This window comes from Natator depressus, chromosome 7, assembly GCF_965152275.1.
Source record: "Natator depressus isolate rNatDep1 chromosome 7, rNatDep2.hap1, whole genome shotgun sequence".
In the NCBI taxonomy this organism is placed as follows: Eukaryota; Metazoa; Chordata; order Testudines; family Cheloniidae; genus Natator; species Natator depressus.
The window spans coordinates 58,339,649-58,357,894 of NC_134240.1; the positions used below are offsets into that span (position 1 = coordinate 58,339,649).

The 18,246-nt window shown below is 48.0% G+C and overlaps 1 protein-coding gene across 1 annotated transcript in view; it reads left to right on the plus strand.

Moving 5' to 3' along the window:
- Nucleotides 1-4,591, plus strand: part of WDFY4 (WDFY family member 4) — a 228,012-nt gene extending 223,421 nt beyond the window's left edge. The window contains exons 61-62 of the mRNA XM_074959629.1: nucleotides 2,931-3,042; nucleotides 4,123-4,591. Of these exons, the coding sequence (XP_074815730.1) occupies nucleotides 2,931-3,042; nucleotides 4,123-4,189 (179 nt within the window). The 3' untranslated portion in view covers nucleotides 4,190-4,591. The remainder of the gene's footprint in view (nucleotides 1-2,930; nucleotides 3,043-4,122) is intronic.
- The last annotated feature ends 13,655 nt before the right edge of the window (nucleotides 4,592-18,246 follow it).

The window sequence follows — 18,246 nt, forward strand, 5'->3', positions numbered from 1 at the left end:
GTGGCAGGATCAGGCCCTAAGTGAGCCCTGGTTACCGGCTCAATAAACGTAATGTGCTTAATAAACAATCCTACTGCAAAACTATTTGCAGGAGGACACTGGCTGAAAGCCCCATTGTGTCCAAAGGGCCTGAGGAACTGCAGAGACTCTTACTGTAACATCTGTGCTGCTGGCTATAATAAAGCGCCCTGGCCTGATTCCAGGAAGGAGCCGTGCCAAACTCGGCACCTGGCTGGCGGGACAGAGCCTGGCTCTGCTCAGGGTACTGCCTTTGCCACCCACAGTGAAGTCGGGAGGCTTTTCAAGGCAGCGTGAGGCCAGCAGGGGGCCCCTGGAGCCTGGGTTTATTTATGTTTCCCCAGCTGTATTCCTGAACAGCCAGTGGTTATGCTGAGCTGATGGCGAAGCTATTAAGGGTAGCGCCGCGAGCCGGAGGCCTACGATGTGTTGAAAGCTACAACACTGTCATGGTAATAAAAGTAATCGGAGTTAAACGTTCCTGACCTAGCAGATACAGGCGCCAACGCCTGCCAGGGATCTTTAAAGCAGGGCTCCGTTATTTTCCCTGGGCATTTTAAAATGCGTGTGTGGGGGACAGAGAGAGAGCAAGAGAGAGACTAGGTATAATTTATAACATTTATTTTTGTGACTCTCATTGCTGAAGGCATTCGTGCTGAAGGCACTCCCTGTTTTTCCAGGATTAGGTTTACAGCTTGGTCATCTGCATACTAAGATATTCTACAGTAATCAGACATTGCGGGGGGAATTTTCAAAAGCACCTTGGTGACTTAGAAGCACAAGTCCCATTAATGGGACTTTGGCTCCTAACTCACTTAGGTAGAAGGGTTTATAAACACCTATACAGGACCATAGGATTTAGCAGATTGGATCAGTCCAGGGGTCCGGCTAGCTCAGTATCCCATCTGCAACAGTGGTCAGTACCAGCTGCTGTGGAGGAAAGTGAAAGAATCCTCACTTGCCAGTTGTGAGATAACCTGCCCCCCAAATTAAGTCTCAGCCTGGTTTCTAGTAGTCAGAAATTGACTTAAGCCCTGAAGGAGGAGATTTAATAGTCCTCCTACATTTTATTGGAACTAATTATGATACTTATGATAGTTGGTATCCATATTAATGTCCAATCCATTTTTGAATCTTTGTAACTTCTTGGCCTCACTGACTTCCTGTGGCAATGAGTTCCACAGTCTAATTACATATATATAATTATGTTGGTAGATCTAATTACATAGGTATATCTTTATGCAAACTATGGCCACATTTTGGGCTTTAAGCCCTGGTCAGTCAGGAAGGGCTTCCAGAGCAGAACGTGTTTCCTGGGGGAAGTCTGAAGGCAAGGAGAGCAGCAAGAGGGGTGTGCCGTCTGATCTTAAGCCAGAGAGTTGGGGCCAGAGGGCTGAAGGTGGGAGATGCCTGCTTGCTCTAAGCTGGATTTCTAACTAGGGCTGAAGGCAGGGGAGCAGTGGAGGGGTTTACCTGATGATGTCTCCACACCAGAGAGCTGAACCCAGGGAACAGGGGGAGTGAGGGATACTTCCCTGGTAAAGATGATCTCCCAGCAGAGAGGCTGGGGGGTGGGGAAGTCCTGTTAGGAAGAGTGGAGGGGCTGGGATACCTGTCCTGGCAGAAGGACAGAAGAAGACTTATAGAGTCCGAGTGAGTAGAAGCTATCAGAGTGTGGAAGCTGAGGTACGTCAGGATGAGCTGTCCTGGGATGTACAGGGGGTGATAAATGGACTTTGGTCTGTTTACACTATGGTTTGGAACTAAACTAGTCCCAAGGGGGCAACAGAGTCCTTGGGTTACTGGGTAGAGAAAACTGAGGCAGGTGCACCTGTCATGCCGTGGGCTGTCACAAGAGGGTGTTCTTGTCGGGGCCATCATATGTTAAACCCAGAGACTGTAGTTAGACTGAATCATTTCAGTCCTCAGGAGACAAAGCTCTTGTGGCTGCAGACAAAGGATGGGAGAGACTGAGGTGTTAGCAATGCCTGTAGTGTTGGCCCCTGCAGTGGCAGGGGATTGATTAGGTGAGATATGCCCAGAGAATCCCAGCAAGCAAACCTCACGCCATGCTGCAGAGGGAAATGAAAAAAAGATCCAAGATCCCTGCCAATCTGACCTGGGGAAAGTCCTTCCCAACCCCAAATCCAGCCATCACTTAGAGCCTGAGCATGTGAGCAAGAACCAGCCAGCCAGGCATCTAGAAAGAGGATCTGTCATTTTCTCACATGTGCACCCACAAGCAGCATCATTAATTATTAGCCAGTCGTGATGTTTAATTACAGCAACGAGACGCTTCCCAAAACTCTTCGAATGACTTCAGAATGATTTTAGATGGCCTAATATTCCCACATCTCATTCTATCCATTAAAGGAAATAAAATTTAAGCCAAAATGTGGCGATTAAGAAGACTAAAGTCACAATGACTGAGTTACATTGTTGGGGGCGTGTGTGTGTGTATCCGTGTGTGCGTCCGTGTGTGCATATGCACACGCACATTTAATTATTGGTTCTGTTATGAGCAGATTTAGATAAGTTGATGATACCGGGGCTTTATGTAATTTATTTTTAGTAGGCAATTATAGGCTGCATTATATCCTGGCAGCAAGGTATTCTGGGGCATCTTATTAAGCATAGAGCCAGTAAACACTGATGAACAATTTTGCTGAACTAGGCATGCAATTTAGAAAGCAATAATACACAAATCCAATTTAGCGCACAATTGGTACAGCCGCACGTCAGCACATGTAACTATCATCGCCGCAAATTAAATTGGGATGGGCCTATTCTGCAACAGCACAGGCCAAGATTAAATATATTTGCTCTCAACTTAACAACTTGCTGACCGTAAATAATCACACACACACACACACCTCTGCCCCACAAGCAGTTTCTAAATATTTATTCTGCAGGTAACAAGTGGGGGCAACATCTGCTTCTTTGCCGGGAGTTGAACATCAGCGTCGCCTTGACTGGGAAACCAGCTAAGAATAATCCCACAGTGACGGCTCTTGCGGTAACCAGGTACAGTAATTTCCATTGCAATGTATCGTTTGTCCAGCAGAGGGCACAGTAGCAGCCCCAGTGATTCCAAGTGTCTGTCCTGAGTTATCGCTTATTTTTATTATTTCTTAAAATATCCACGTGTCCTAATAAGATGCAGCCATCCTGTGATATGGTCTTGTCAGCTCTCCCAAGCTAAGCGTGGTCAGGACTCAGCTGGGAGACCGCCAAGGAAAGAACCAGCTGTTGTAGGAAGCTGTTTGTAGTTGCCGCTCCTACCTCTGAATCGGGTTGAAACCGCTGGCCCAGTACAGTGCTAGGGGCCACTGGAGTTGCCATCTCTTGTCTTCAGGGAGATGTGAAAGTGAGGCTTTGACCAGAAGTGCTCTGTAAAGATCCTGTGATTTTATTCTCCAAAATGAAGAGGCTGTTGGACTGCAGTCAGATTCCCAGTAGCATAGCAAGTTAGCATTTGCCTCACTAACTACCTCCTGCCATTTCAGTTGGCTCGGAGGTTCAGCCTCATTTCCTGTCCTGTCCTGTTGCTATGCGCTGGTAAATAGGTGCTGTGCTCCTCTCCAGAAGTGGTGGCTTTTCAGCGGTCAGCCAAGTGATTCCTGTAAACAGCATCATCAGATTGCAGAGACTTTGGGAGCGGGGTGTATCTGTCCCCTGCACTTTTGAATCTTTTGAGGCTCCCGAGTGTGTACAGGATTTAGAGATGTCAGAGAATAACTTGATTCCTATAATTGTCTGCCAAACAGATTTATTGGGGGCTGTGCTTCATTGTATTGGAGATGAATGAATCTTCGAGCTCTTGGCAGTTCAGATCCAAATCCCAACTGGCCACAATGTCCATAATTGGCCAGACCAAACCTCGGATCCTAACCCCATTGAACTCTGGGAAAGTTTGGCTCTGAATCTAACTCCAGCCTTTGGAAACTTGGACCTGTATCTAGTTTACGTGAGAGTTATTCAGGCTTTAATGGTGGGTGCTCTCTGTCCCAATTGTTGAACAAACCAGAGAGCATCTCAAACGTGCAGCACCAGTTTTGCCTTTTGTTATTGAATGCTATCTTTTTTTTTCTTTTCTTTCCCAAGAAATTCCTCCAAGATCCTAGTTGGTGATGAGAGGGGGAGGATATTCAGTTGGGCTGTGGATGGGTAGGAAGAAACAACAAGGAGCTCTTGGTCTCCTCCGACCCTGTGTGTTGTCTATGGATGGAATGAAAATTATCCTTCAGAGTACACAAGATTTGGAAGGAAGAGTGGAGTGAAACGAATCTCAAGAGAGTCAGCGAACTGTAGGGTCAAGTTGGGAGCAGAGAAGGAATTTGACATCCTCTGATACAGCTCTGCCCTGTTATTAAAGTAAAAAGGTATGAAGGTCTAGTCCTGCCCCTGCCGCGTATACAACCCCCGTCACTGAATTTGCCAATGAGAATCACGCCAGTGGTATAATGCAGTGTGCGTGTTCTATCTGCTGTGTCTCAGTGTCCCATCCTGCTCCCTGTGAAATCAATGGGAATTTTACCACTCTTCAATGGGAACAGATCTGGGCTCTGAATTGTGGGCCACTGTATAGAATACAGCAGGTAAATGCTATCAAAATGTGTTTAAAACTGATCCTCGTTGGCACGTGCATTTGAACTGCACATGAATTTCCTCTGTACAAAGTGGTTTTTGCATTAAATAAAATCCAGCTGTTTATTTGTGTGGTTTAACGGGATGGTAATTGCTCAGTGTACTCAATGGATGGTGGTCTGTGTGTGTGTGTTTTTTTTTAACTTGGATCCAGAGGATGGTACGCAAACCTCGTGTTGGGATGTAGATTGAACCTCTCAGACACACTTCATGCTGGGAGGTTCCAACTGCAGGGCTCCCAGAGTGATCCTGGCCAGGGTTTAGATTTTATGTCACTGTTCGGGGGGAAATTTCACCCACTGAAGTGGATGGAGCAGCAGCCAGTCACAGGAGCTCGGAGTGTGGCCCCCTGGAAGGCCAGGAGGGCGTTAACATGTGAAACCAGCTGGGACCTATGAAACAGTCTTGCTTGTGGATTGGTACTAGGGTTTCTAGAGGAGAAGATGATACACGTGCATTAGAGATGTCAGTGCTGTGCGGGGGGGGGTGTCAGTCTGTAGCTTGGAGTCCAGAGAGTGATCTCTTCAGAGCCCCTTCCCGCCGAGCAGGGCTGACAGTCCATCCAGCAGGGGGCAGAAGTGGCACTCCTGCACCTCATTATTGCTAAGAGGTTGGTTTCCGCCCATCCTGTGCTGCTTGGTCCTGGGCTGCACCCCGAGGGGTTCAGGAAGAGGGTGCCAGGGGCTGGGGACCGGAATCTCCCAGGTAAACATTTAATGCTGACCCGCTTCGTCACTGGCTGCTGCTGAGAGAAACGGAGCGAGAGGAGGAATCAAATGCAAGTTGAAAAGGAGAGAGAAGGAGAAGATCTCTCCTGCTTCTCCTGTTGCAGCTATCTTGCTGTAGCATCTGTGTCTGAGCCCCCAGCATCCACATGGTGTGCCGCCCAGGCTTGGGAGCCTCCTGGGACCTAGCCAGGCCAGGGCCCCTGTCACAGGGGCTTAGCTCATCCTGAACACAGGCCCTATGCAGAAGGGCCCTGAACATTGGTGGCGTCTGGAAAGACCCCAGCACTGGGGTGTATTTGCCCAATAGCACTGATACAGGTAAGCAAGTTTGGGGGGATGGAGGTGGATCAGCGCGTGGATTTATAAGGTACTCCTCTGAATGAGGAGGATAAAAAGAAATGCTGGGCGGCTGTCTTAGTTCCTGAGCCTGGCCCGTTCTGTGCCCACGAGGAGGCAGGGGTCACACGTTTAAAGCTTGAATCATAACCTAAACGCGCAAAGGGCTGAATTAAGGTTGCACGGGCGGCCCTAAATCTGGCATGGCCTCACTTTTGAGTGGCTGACTTTGCAAAACCTATTAAAAAAATATTCTTCTCTCACAGTTCTTGGCTGTAATTTCTTCAATTTTTTTAAAAAAGGAAATCAGGGGCACCCAAAGCCCCACCTATTCCTCTGTGTACAGGGTCATGCCGTCCCCCAGCTGTTGAAGGACTCCTAAGCTAGCGATTAAGATTTTCAGCAGCACGGCGTTCCCTGAGAGACGCCAGGAATCCAGGCCCTGGAAGAACATCCCTCCTTAACAAAGTGCTTGTCTCCTGAAGCGCAGCAGGGAGAGGGAGCTAAATGAACTGGTGCCAAGAACCTCAAGCAAGAGCCTGGATCTCTAATGAGAGACTAGCCTGGGGGAAGGCTTGGATCTCCGGCAAACACCACATGTTCTCTCATGGGCAGGAAGTGGGTATCACTGTGAAAGAGTCCTCTCCCTTTGTGGGACGCTAGGCAGGGTGACCACAAACAAGGCAGCCAGAAGTGACTGAGCGCAGGTCCAGTGGCGTTGCCAGCAGGAACTGTTGAACGCCTGTGGGTTTCCTATGCTGTGCAGCCTCTGGCACAGTGCTGGGGTGATCTGCTTCCTCTAGGCAGAGAGAACACGTAGATCAGCAGCAGTTTTTGCATGTCAATTTTGCACAGCTCTGAGCTTCCGCTGCAAACTGGACAGTGACTCACAAACTTTCTGACGGGTCGCTTATCCTACAGGCCAGCTTTCTAGCCATGGTACTTATCCCACCCTCCTTCCCATAGTATCCATGCACCTTACTGTCATTACAGTATCTAGTATCATACACCCTGTGAGGTAGGGCAGGGCTATTCTGCCCGTTGGACAGATGAGAAACTGAGGCACAGAGGGCCTAAGGCCCAGATCTTTCAAAGGTTTTGAGGCTCCTAATGTCCATTGATTTTAATAGAAGGTTTGAGCCTAAACATCGCCGAGGTACCTGACCACTGGATCAATCTTCCTCTCCTCTGATACAGACACCTCTGCCCTCTGGAAGACCATGGCCAGCGGGTGAAGCTTCCCCTTGGAGAGGCTAGCTCCCTGCCCCATCTCTTCCAGCTGAGGCCCCACCCCTGCTCACTGCTCTCAGGCCCCCGCCATGGCCCCAGCCAGGGCCGAGTTCTAGACTTAGCCTCAACTGGGACCACGGCAGAGCTCTCGGCCCTGGCTGGAGCCACAAGCCCCCCCTCTGCCCCCTGTTCCACCGCTTCCACCCCCATTCCGCCCCTTCTCCCGAGGCCCTGCCCCGCCGCACGCTCCTTCCCCTCCACCCCCGCTGCGGCCCCGAGACCAGAAAAGCTCTTTGCTCCCGCCGTGGCCCTGAACCCCTGGCTGAGGAGATTTTTCAGGCTAGACTGGAACCACTGCCCTATACCCAAAAGGCTCCACCTCCCTTTACCAGCCCTTTGACCTCCCATTCCTGCCCAGTTGCTCTTTCAAGATAAGTATGGGGTGAATTATATTTTCTTGTTGATCTTGGCCCCTGGCTATCAATAAACTTGGCCAGGGCGCTGGTGGTTCGTCCTCTTGGGTATTACCAAGACTACAGGGAAGCAGAGATGAGAAGGCCCCTAAAGTTGAGTAGGAGTTGATGCCTTGCCAATCATAGCAATTCCCTTCCTCATGCCCTGCCCCTCCAGTCCTTGCCCAGCCTCAGCTCTTTCCTTGGGGCTGCTGGCAGCTCCCAAGTTAGAAGCTGTGTCGAAAGCTGTGCCTGCAGAGCCCCTAGTTTCGGGGAGACATTTTGTCCCAGTTCCTTGCCAGTGCTGGAGAGCTCCAGAAATCCCTGCGTCAAACCTGCCAGGACAGGGAAGTTGCTGTGACACCCAAATTCCCAGTAGCCAAGCTCTAAGCCACAAAGCAAATCTGGGGGATGGAGGTGGATCAGCATGTGGATGTTGTGTTGGTGAGACATTAAAGCACTGTAGGGCATAAGGTTCAAAAAGTCAAAAGCAAAATCCCAGCTCCTGAATATGGAGAATCCAAACCCCAGTCTGGATCTGATCATCACAGCAGGCCCTAATGCACTGAGCCACGCTCCCAGATCTGAACCCGCAGGAACCCACGCTAACACAGCCTGCGTCTCTGTCCCCCTCTAGTGGCAAGTCCACACATAAGAAAACAATGTTAAGGTGGAGTTATGCTTGAGAACAGGTCTCTTAAGGCTAAAAACATTACAAGGCTGTTGTAATGATCCCCAAAATCAAGCATTACAAGTGCAGGATTTCAGAGTTAATGTTATGCTTAAAAGAAATCCAATTATATTAAGATAAGAAATGCAGAGTTAAGGCACCCAAGTAACTTCGATTCTGCCCTGGAATGACATAGTGAGGGGAAAGTGTGGAAAAAAACCCCTATGTGTCCTTAAAAATCAGTTTCCTCTGATCTGGCACTGCAAAGTGTAAAATGCCTTAATAATCATCATATGGCTATTGCATGGCAATTTTCTTCTGGACTCCTTTGCTTCCTTGTACAGCGCTAGCTGCCTTATAAATGTTGCAGCTAATATTCAATGTTCCCTGATTTCTGGAGCTTTATAATGGGCTAATAAAGCCTAGTCAGTGAAGCAATCTTTGCCAAGTTGCTAGTGCACTGCAGGGCCTTCATTTCCTCATTAACAAAGAATTTGTACTGCTGGCTTCTATGAAAAATCCAAGTGGAATTAGAGTCCTGGAACTTTCATAGGGAAAGTTTTCTTGCAGTCATTACCATCATTGGCACTTCACTAGCACTTTCATCTAAGGATCTCCCAGCATGTCACAAAGGTGTGTCAGTATCAGTCTAATCTAATCTCTCCATAAATCTAATCTAATCTACCCAACAATCTAAAAGGTTTTATGCAGCCGCCCATCAGCATGGAATCTGATCATTCACGTAAAATCAATAGCAATTACAAGGTCCCTAGCTGACTTCATGAAAGGTCCCTGGCCTAGAGTATCATTATTCCCCCTCTAAGGACCTGAGGGAAATGAACCACAGAGAGGTTTAGGGCCTGATCTAACACCCAGCCCATGGGATCTTTCCCCTCACTTTGGTGGGCACTGGACTGGATCCTGCATTTTCAAAAGTGATGAAAGGTGCCTGATTTTCAGGAAGTGCTGCACCCCCGCTCTGAAAATCTAGCCCCCTTAAGGGGCGGGAGAGAGGGTGCTAACATGATGTTGGCCAGCTGTCACTGCATTCACTCTCCTAATGTGATGTAAGCCTTTCTCCAGTCCTCTGTCTTGTCTGTTTAGATCATAAACAACTGGAGTCTGGGACTGTCTCTTACTCTGCACTTGTAAAGCGCCCAGCTCAGTGGAGATGCAGCCTCTAGGTGCTGCCATAATACAAATAATTACTATTAAGAGAGGGTGGAATCTTGGTGTGACCCCACACACCCCTGTCTTCACATCCTACAGACTACTGCAATAACGTTTGTACAAAATATGCCTTGGAGGTAACATATAAAAGCTAATAACATGCTGGTTATTAATAGTAGTGTAAAATGCAAGTGTCAATGTTATACATGAAGTTATGAATTCCCTCTATACGATGTTACTAAACTGTTTGAACACGACAAGTCTGGGGAGTGGATAAACAGGTTTTTGGCAGACAAAGAAAAGGCTGACACCTCCACCCTGGTGCAATCACAGATACCTGCTAATCATAGTCGAGTGGCCAGTCACTGGCAGATCAAGAGGCCGCAGGAACAGATCAATGTGCACTGTAGAAAGCACCAGCAGAGAAGAAACCAGCCTGAAACCTTTTTCCATCAGACTCCCTAGCACCTTTCTTCCCAGTAGGGCACTGGACTTTGAGACGGAAACATTTTGAAAGTTGACTGGACTATAAAAGAGAGGGGCAGAGAACCCCAAGGGATCTTTCACCTAAGACAACAAAGGAACCAAGCACTTTGGACTTCGTGGGAGATCCAGACCAAGCAGGTGGTCAGCCATCTTGCTGGAAGGAGGTGTGGTAAGAATCTTACCTTGAACCAAGGCAGTAGTTTGGCTAAGTTGGAGTTACTGGAAAGTGTTTTTTCATTTGCATTTGTTTGGATCCATTTCTGACTTTATCCTTAATACCTGAACTCACTTAAAACCTCTGTCTTTCTGATTAGGTAAACGTGTTTGACTTTTACTATAAACCAGCCCTGTGCTGTGTTTGACTTAAAGTGATTGTTAACTCTGGTTAAAGCAACTAGCTGCCATGCTTTGGCTATTTAAAGGTACAATGGATCTTATTACTCCTCTGAACATTCCAGGGGAGGGCTGGGCAGTTCAGGGCAGATGGTTTTGGGGGAAATTCAGGACTGGGGATGTGCTAGGGTCACTTGGCTGGTAGTAACCAAGGCTGATGGAGACCAAGGATTACTGTGGTGTAACAAATGGGCTGCTGGAGTCAGAGTTGCTGAACCAGGGCTGCTCAGACACTCAGTGCATGCTTGTGTGCTGGCTGGGAGTGTCTAGACAGGGAGCTACAGCAGCAGAGCACTCAGGGTTACAGGACAGGTCATGACACAACCTCTCACTGGTCTGAATTGCACCCCAGAGCGTGACACTTGGTCTCTCCACTTCCTCCATCCTGATGATCCTGGGGATTTGGGGTGGCAGTCAACTACCTGGCAAAGTGTAACCGTTACCCATACCCACTCAGTGTGGCGCTTTGTCCCCCTCTAGTGCTCACTGGGCTACAGATAGAGGTGGATGAGCTGGCTACTGTCTTGGCCAACAGCTCTGGGTTGTTGGCAGTGGGGGCTGAATCCTGTATCTCTGGATCTTAATGTAGGAGCCACTACCGCCTGAACTAAAAGACAGTTCTGTTGGTCAAGGCAATAGCAGGCTCATAGCAGGCCCAGCAACTACAAGAGAGGCAGGGTGCCACACAGAGTTGAGGTGGGTAACAAAAGCCACAAAGAGAGCAGGGGAATGGCCCCCTGAAGACCCTACTGGGGTGGCCACTAGTGAGGAAAGAGTTTGGTGGGGCCTTAAAGGGATCCACTCAAACTCTTTCATAGAGTTTAAGGCCAGATGGGACCATTAGGTCATCTAGTTTGACCTCCTGCATCTCACAGGCCATTAAATTTCACCCAAATATATTGAGCCCAATGTGTTCAGTTAAACTAAAGCATTTCAATCCTTCCTCTGGAGGAACCAAGATGGATTAAAACAAGAAGCTTCTGATCTTGCTCTGAGAGTGCCTGTAGCATCCTCTCTCTTACTACAGAGAAAGTAAGATCTTTACCTTGGTTTCTCCTCATCAGCTCTAGTGATGGGTGACATGGTCCATGGTGTTGATTAACAGTATGGCCGACTGATTGACTACACTTGCGGTTCATTATTAAAAATGTTCAAGAGACCAAATAACCAAGCTTACTCAAAAATTATTGTCTAAGAGAATGTAGTACAATCTGAAAAGGAGGTGCACGTACCCCTCCATTTGGGAAGCAATTCTGATCTCCCAGCATGTTCCCACTGTACAACCCAAATACACCCCAAAACCACTCATATTTATAGCACAATTGCTTACAAGTTAGAAAGCTCTTTACATGTCACCTACGATCCAACCACCAGTTTGTACCAGTTCTATAACTTTCTGTTCTGTGTTTTTCCTATGTCTGTTTTTAATACTACGTTTCAAACCAGTTGCCCAGGAAGGTACCGGTATTAGGATGTAAGAAAAATGTATCTGACCTTTGACAGGCTTTATATTCACTAATGTCAACAGCTATGTTTAGCTTTGCAGAGGATTGTGGGATATATAGCTCTTGACATACGTGAGCAAAACGGACAGAATTGTGGAAAAGACATAATCTAATCCGGTTAACATAACTGCCTATATGCTAGGTATAATACAATATTAACATGGGATGCCATGCACCTAACATGTAAGTGTTGACTAACAATTGACATACAGACCAGCCTATGGAGGAAGGTAATGCTATGCAGTGTATTGTGATTATTTGTGCCTGTCCAGTGCTGAGTGCCATATTGTACCTGATGAGACACACTCACTAGCATGGGAGTCTCAATAGATGGACAATCAGATCCAAATGCATTGGGGGATACAGCGGGCAGGTCTAAACCCAGAGCAGAATTTCTACACCATGGCCTGCCCACTCTCTTTGCGGGAGCTCATTCCAAGGCCTGGGGTTTGGGCATTCCATTATCATGCATGGGCCTTGCAGGGGCTGTGAATTTTCCAGGAGATTTTCAAGGAGGTGGAGAGCCTGGTGCAGTGGGACAGGGAAGGAGTTCCAGGAGCTCGGTGTGAAGGTAAGTTCTAAGCCCCTTTATAGGAGCTCAGCTCCATTCAGGATCAGGCCTTAGGTAAGTGGAGGAAACTTGCATAAAAACATGTGACAAAGGAAGACAGGGAAGAGCATCTGGATGGCATTGCTGGAAACATACACCCACTACGACAATTCTGTGCAAAGAGTGCATGCCCTGTGCAAACCCAGCTCCCTGGGGATAGCACTGTGAGGCTGGACTATTTCCATCCATGGCACTTCACACAGACAACGATGCAGTGGTTCAGGTAGATGGCGTGTTGTGGCCAGATTAGAAGCGCTCCTGGCTTTGTTCTGAGTCCCCCGGTCACATTATGGTCTTGGAGCCATTGCAAAGTAGTCTGTGTCTGTGGGGAGGGGAGGCCCCCAAGCCTGGCTCTGAGCTGAGATGAGTGTGTCAATTAAATGGCTCAGGGTGGTTTTCAGATGCATTCAAAGACTTTTCAAGGTGTCCTGTTTTATCGCCTGCTCTTGTCAATGAATTCACCCAGACGGGCTGGCTTGGCCAACTCAGCTGTAGGCACGAAACACTGAGATTTCTTACCCGCGAAGTCTCTGGTCCTGGCAGAGTCTACACAGCCCTTCATCTCTCCTCTCTGGGCCTTTAGGATGGGACCTTAGAGACTGATGACCAATGGGGACATTAGCGTTCTCAAGACAATAGGGTCTTTTCTGGCCTCTATCCCTGTACATCTCTCAGGCAAGGCAGGGAGTCTGTAAAAGGCCAGGGGAGCGCTCCCTCTGTGCAGCAGCAGTGTAAAGGCTGGGTATGCTGCCCACCCCTCTCACAGGCCACAACAGAAGGGTTCTCCCATGGATCCCAGGGGGTGGGATGGTGCCACAGAATGCTGGCGTCCCTCCCGCCCACCCCACTCCACCCCTGATCCTGCATGAGATACTTCATGCCTCTGCCCACTCACTTTGTGGAAGCTCATTCCTATTGGAGAGGTGGAAAGGCGAAGGCCTGGAGCCCTGCATTTTCCTGCCAGCCCAATTTCTATCAACTCTACAAAGCCCTGTCACATGGTGACTGCGTGGCCAGCAGGGCAGAGGGTCCATGGCACCTACTGGAATTAACAGCTGGTGACCAGCATCCCTGGAAAATCAAGCCACTCTGACTCTTTGGGCGGTGAGCTGCTGGGGCAGGGAGTGGGAGTGGTGATGTGGTTTCTCAAAAACAACAAGGAGTCCGGTGGCACCTTAAAGACTAACAGATTTATTTGGGCATAAGCTTTCATGGGTAAAAAACCCACTTCTTCAGATGTGGTTTCTGGCTCTCCCTGCATTCAGACGCACATCACCTAAGGATCAGGCGAATTGTCACCTTACCACTCTCAGCCGCCAGAAGAGTGTGCAGTAATTACTGTCATCAGAGTCATCAGGGTTGCTGGGAAGGCAGGGAGAGGGGCTGGAACTGATGGAAGGCCAGCCTTCTTTGTGTGCTCTCTTTACAGGAAGGTTGTCATTAGTATCAGTTAGAGGCCAACTCTACCCGGGTTTTATGAGACACCTGGAAATTTGATGCACAGGATTTTTAAAGGCACGGACCCAAGCCAAGCATAACAGAGAGGGCCGCATGGTGTGGGCGAGTAGAACCAACCACGAGGCGGCAATACGGATGTGTGGGGAAACCTTGGGGAGCAAAGGAAGGGGTTGCTGCTGTTAGTGATGAACAAATGTAGCGGATGTGGGGATCGCTGACCTACGCTCTCACGTTTACACAGCACGTTTCATCCCAAATCACTGTACTAACTCCATGCTGTGTGCATTCAGCACTGGTGCAGGGCAGCCACTCCGAGGGCAGGGGGTGGTGAGCTGGCAAACCCCTGCTCTTAGAAACAGCATCAGGATTTCCAGTGACTATCCAGAATGTGGGAGACACACACACACACACCCCATGTGGGGACTGTGGCTGAGCAAATAACTGATTATGCAGCTTGGGGGCTGAACCAAAAAAATCAGCAAAAAATATTGGCTTGGAGCAAAAAAACCCACCCAAAATGAAGCAAAGCTGAAAAAAACCTGAAGTGACACTTTTTGGGGGTTTCATTTTGTTTCAGTTTTGGTTGTTTTTCAGCCCCAACCCTTTTTAAAAAATAGAGCTAAATTTTGAAACCAAACAAGTCAAAACGTTTCATTTTGAAACAGCTGAAATGAATGTTTTCGGCTCTTTGGTGAAACTATTCGTCAAATTCAGCCCTAATTAGTGACTGGTTTTGGTGCACTGAAAAAGGCAGCATTTTGAACTCACCCTGTGCCACTTCTGGGTGTGTTTCGTTGCTCGCTTTGTCTTGGTGGTGTTGCCGGCAACCAGTGCCGAGAGGCTGAACAACAGCTTGAGTGGTTCGTTACCCGGTGTGCTACACCCAATAATCACAATGGGGTGGAGAAGCAGAAAAGTTTATTTGAAGCTTCAAATAGGTACAGGGAGAGTTGAATCTCAAATCCTGTACCCAGAGCAGGAAGTTACACAGGCTTTTATACATCCTTTTTCCCAGCATACTTATCCAATAGCAAGCTGCCCCAAGTATCCATATAGCCAGCCAATCCAGTTCCCAGCTAGTTCCCTGGTTCTCTGTATCATTTGTTAAACCATACATAAAGCTGCTTTATTCAGCATTATTCTTCCATATCTGCCCTGTGTGGCCTTGCTTAGTTTCAGGCAGTCTGACTCTGCAGCATATTGTTGCAGATTCTCAGCATAACTGCTGCGAATGCCTCCAGGCGGGGGGGGGCCAAGGACACTTGGGCCTAGTACGCAGAGCTGCTGCGAGTGCCTCCTGGCGGGAGGGGGGGCCAAGGACACCTGGGCCTAGTGTGAGGGGGCTTCATCGACACTCATGGTCTTCCATCCCCTCGAGTTACCTAGTGGTCATGCCCCAGTGTCCCCAACAGTGGGGGATGGCTCTGGAACACTCCCGTTGCCCTCACCTCTGCAGAAATGGCAAGGGGCTTGCATTTATGAAATACTATATTTAAGAAGGGAGAAAGGGTTCTTCTTTCTAAATGCATCATTGAAATAGTCCCATTAAATGCAGGCTGGCTTGGAAAAATTATCCTAAATATGCATCATGGGGCACCAGGTTTATTGGCTCTCAGCAGCTTCACATCAAACCTGCTCAGATTACAAGCAAAAGGATTTCTTTTTTACCCAGCTGCCAGCCCTGCAGACAGCCTGGGATCTGAGAGTCAAGCTGGGCTACTTCTTTCTTATTCATCATTGGTGTCAAAAGCTCTGCAGGCCAATTTATGACAGCAGTGATATCTGTTGACCCTGTGAGCTTCAATGGGCTTAGGCTGATTGAGAATCATCAACAGAATCCTGCCAATCAGGAACAGACTCCCACACGCTTGTTCTCATCTTTACTGGTTCTACGGGACAAACCACAGTGAAAAAAACCGTAAAAACGTATTTGAGTCACTAAAGTCACTGCGACTCTCATACATACAGGGGGCGGATCTGCTAAGTAAGAAAGTGCCATATTTGCAGATGTGCAGCGTTGTTGTAGTCGTGTTGGTCCCAGGGTATTAGAGAGAGAAGGTGGGTGAAATAATATCTTTTATTGGACCAATTTCTGTGGGTGAAAGAGACAAGCTTTTGAGCCACACGGAGCTCTTCTTCAGGTCTGGGAAATGCACTCAGCGCAGGTCTACGCTGAAAACGCTGAATTGGCGCAGCTGCATGGATGCAGATGCGCCGTTGTAGTGCTCAAAGGCATGTCTACAGGTACAGTGCCGGTGCAGCATGTCTGGTGAAGACTCTCTCTGCTGATGGGAGACCGTTCTCCCATCAGCATAATAAAATCACCTCCACAAGTGCCAGTAGCTATGCTGCCGGGAGAAGCACTCCTCTTGACACAGCACTTTCTACACAAGAGGTTAAGGTTGGTATAACTATGTCGCTCAGAGGTGTGGATTTTTCACACCCCTGAGCAAGGTAGTTAGGTCAACATAGGTCTGTAGTGTAGACCTGACCTCAGAGTGCCACAGCTAAATACAACGTGGACCAGATTGTTTAGTATAAGGAATGTACACATATTTCAAGGGGCCATTCAAGGTGAAGTGGCCTGTTAACACCTCTCCGGTCATAGGGAGGAAAGGAAGGAAAAAAACGCTGGAGGTGTGTGGGGGTTTGTGGGTTGATGCAATAAGCTATCCAGTGTCTCTGTTCAGTCCATGGTTTTTAGTGTCTAGCAAAATTATGAATGTAAGCTGTCAGGCTCGTCTTTTGAAAGTCTTGGGCAGTTTTCCATTGAGGATGAGGACTTATAGGTCTGATCTAGAGTGATCACTTTGCGAGAAGTGTCCACCCACAGGTGATGGGGTGTTTTTGTTTTTTATCATTTCCCTGTGTGAGTTCATTCAAGAGCATAGCGATTGTCTGGTTTCACCCATATAGTTACTATTGGAGCATTTAGTGCACCGGATGAGGTATGCCACGTTGTGATAGTCATGTATAGGACCCATGGATCTTGAAAGGTGTGTTGTGGGGGAGTGGGGTGCTGATCATTGTAGCAGTGAAGATACGTATACAGGTTTTGCATCTGTTGCTCTGGCAGGATCTGGTGCCGCTTTGAGTTAGTGTGTCTTGGTCCAGGGAGACCTTGCGTCTGATGATGAGTTGTTTGAAGGCCAGAAGAGGGAGTTCAAGAAAGATTTCTTTCAGGATGGGGGTCCCCATCGACTGTAGGTTGTAATTGTTTAAATATACCCTGTATGGGTTCCAGTGTGGGGTGGTAGGTGAGAACTAGGGGTGTGTAGTTGGAGGGGATTTTATTTCTGCATTGAAGCAGGTTATCTCAGGATATTTGGGTGGCCCATTCCATGACATGATTTACTTCTCTGGTGGAATGTCCTTGTTTTGGTGAAGGCAGTTTTAAGCGTGTTAAGGTGTGTATTCTGGACATATTCTGCAGTATCTGAGTGCCTGGCTGTAGATAACAGATTTCTGGGTGTCCTTGAGTTGGTTGCTGGATCTGTGAATGGAATCTGGATCTGTGGCAATCCTTGGATTTCTTGTACATAGTTTTCTGTAGGGTTCCATTGTTGAAGCTGATCGTGGTGTCCAGGAAGTTGCTGCTGGTGTGGGAGTACTCTAGAGAGAGTTTGAGGGATGGGTGGTGGTGGTTGAAGTTGTGGTGGAAATCTATGAGGGCGTTTAGGTTGTCTGTCCAGATGATGAAAATATCATTGATGTACCTCAGGTATATCACTGCTTTTGTGGTGCGTTTGTCCAGAATTCTGCCTCAAGGTGGCCCATGAAGAGGTTGGTAAATACCAGAGCCATCCTAGTACCCCTGGCTGTTCCCATGGTTTGGACAAAGTGTTGTTAAATGTAAAATTGTTATGGGTGAGGATGAAAGGGGTGAGTTTGGTGGTGTGTTTTTGGTGGAAAGCTGAGGGTGTGCCACTGTCTACTTGCAGAGTCACTTTGGGCCAGAGCCCCAGCCGGTGTGATCAGGCACAGTTCCATTGAACTCAATGGAACTACACCAATCTACATTAGGGTCTATTATTTCTGAATTTTGGCTGTTTTGCTATCAGCCTCTGCCTTCATTTGCAAAGCTAGTCTGCCTCCTTTCCCAGACCTGAGGAAGCGCTCTGTGTGGCTTGAAAACTTGTACCTTCCACCAGCAGAAGTTGGCCAATAAAAGATATGACCTCACTCACCGTGTCTCTCTCAGATCCTGGGACCAACACAGCTTCGACAACACTGTAAATAGCATGACACTCTTTGATCTCATCAGTTCAAGGTATCAGTTGCAGACTACATGTCATCCAGTGCCACATGGTTCTCTTTGGCTTCCGATGGGGGATTTTGGTAGCTCTGAGGGTTTTGGATCCCAGTTCTGAGCTGAATATGCATTTGATATTTGGGATGTATATTTACAAGCCCTTCTTTGTGCCATGCCAGAGCTGTGATAAGTGGGAGTAGGCCCTCTAGAAATCTACTCAAGCAGGTCTAATTGTACCAAATAGAACGGCTCAGTAGAGTGGAAAATAGTCCTCATATATCTAACTGAAGA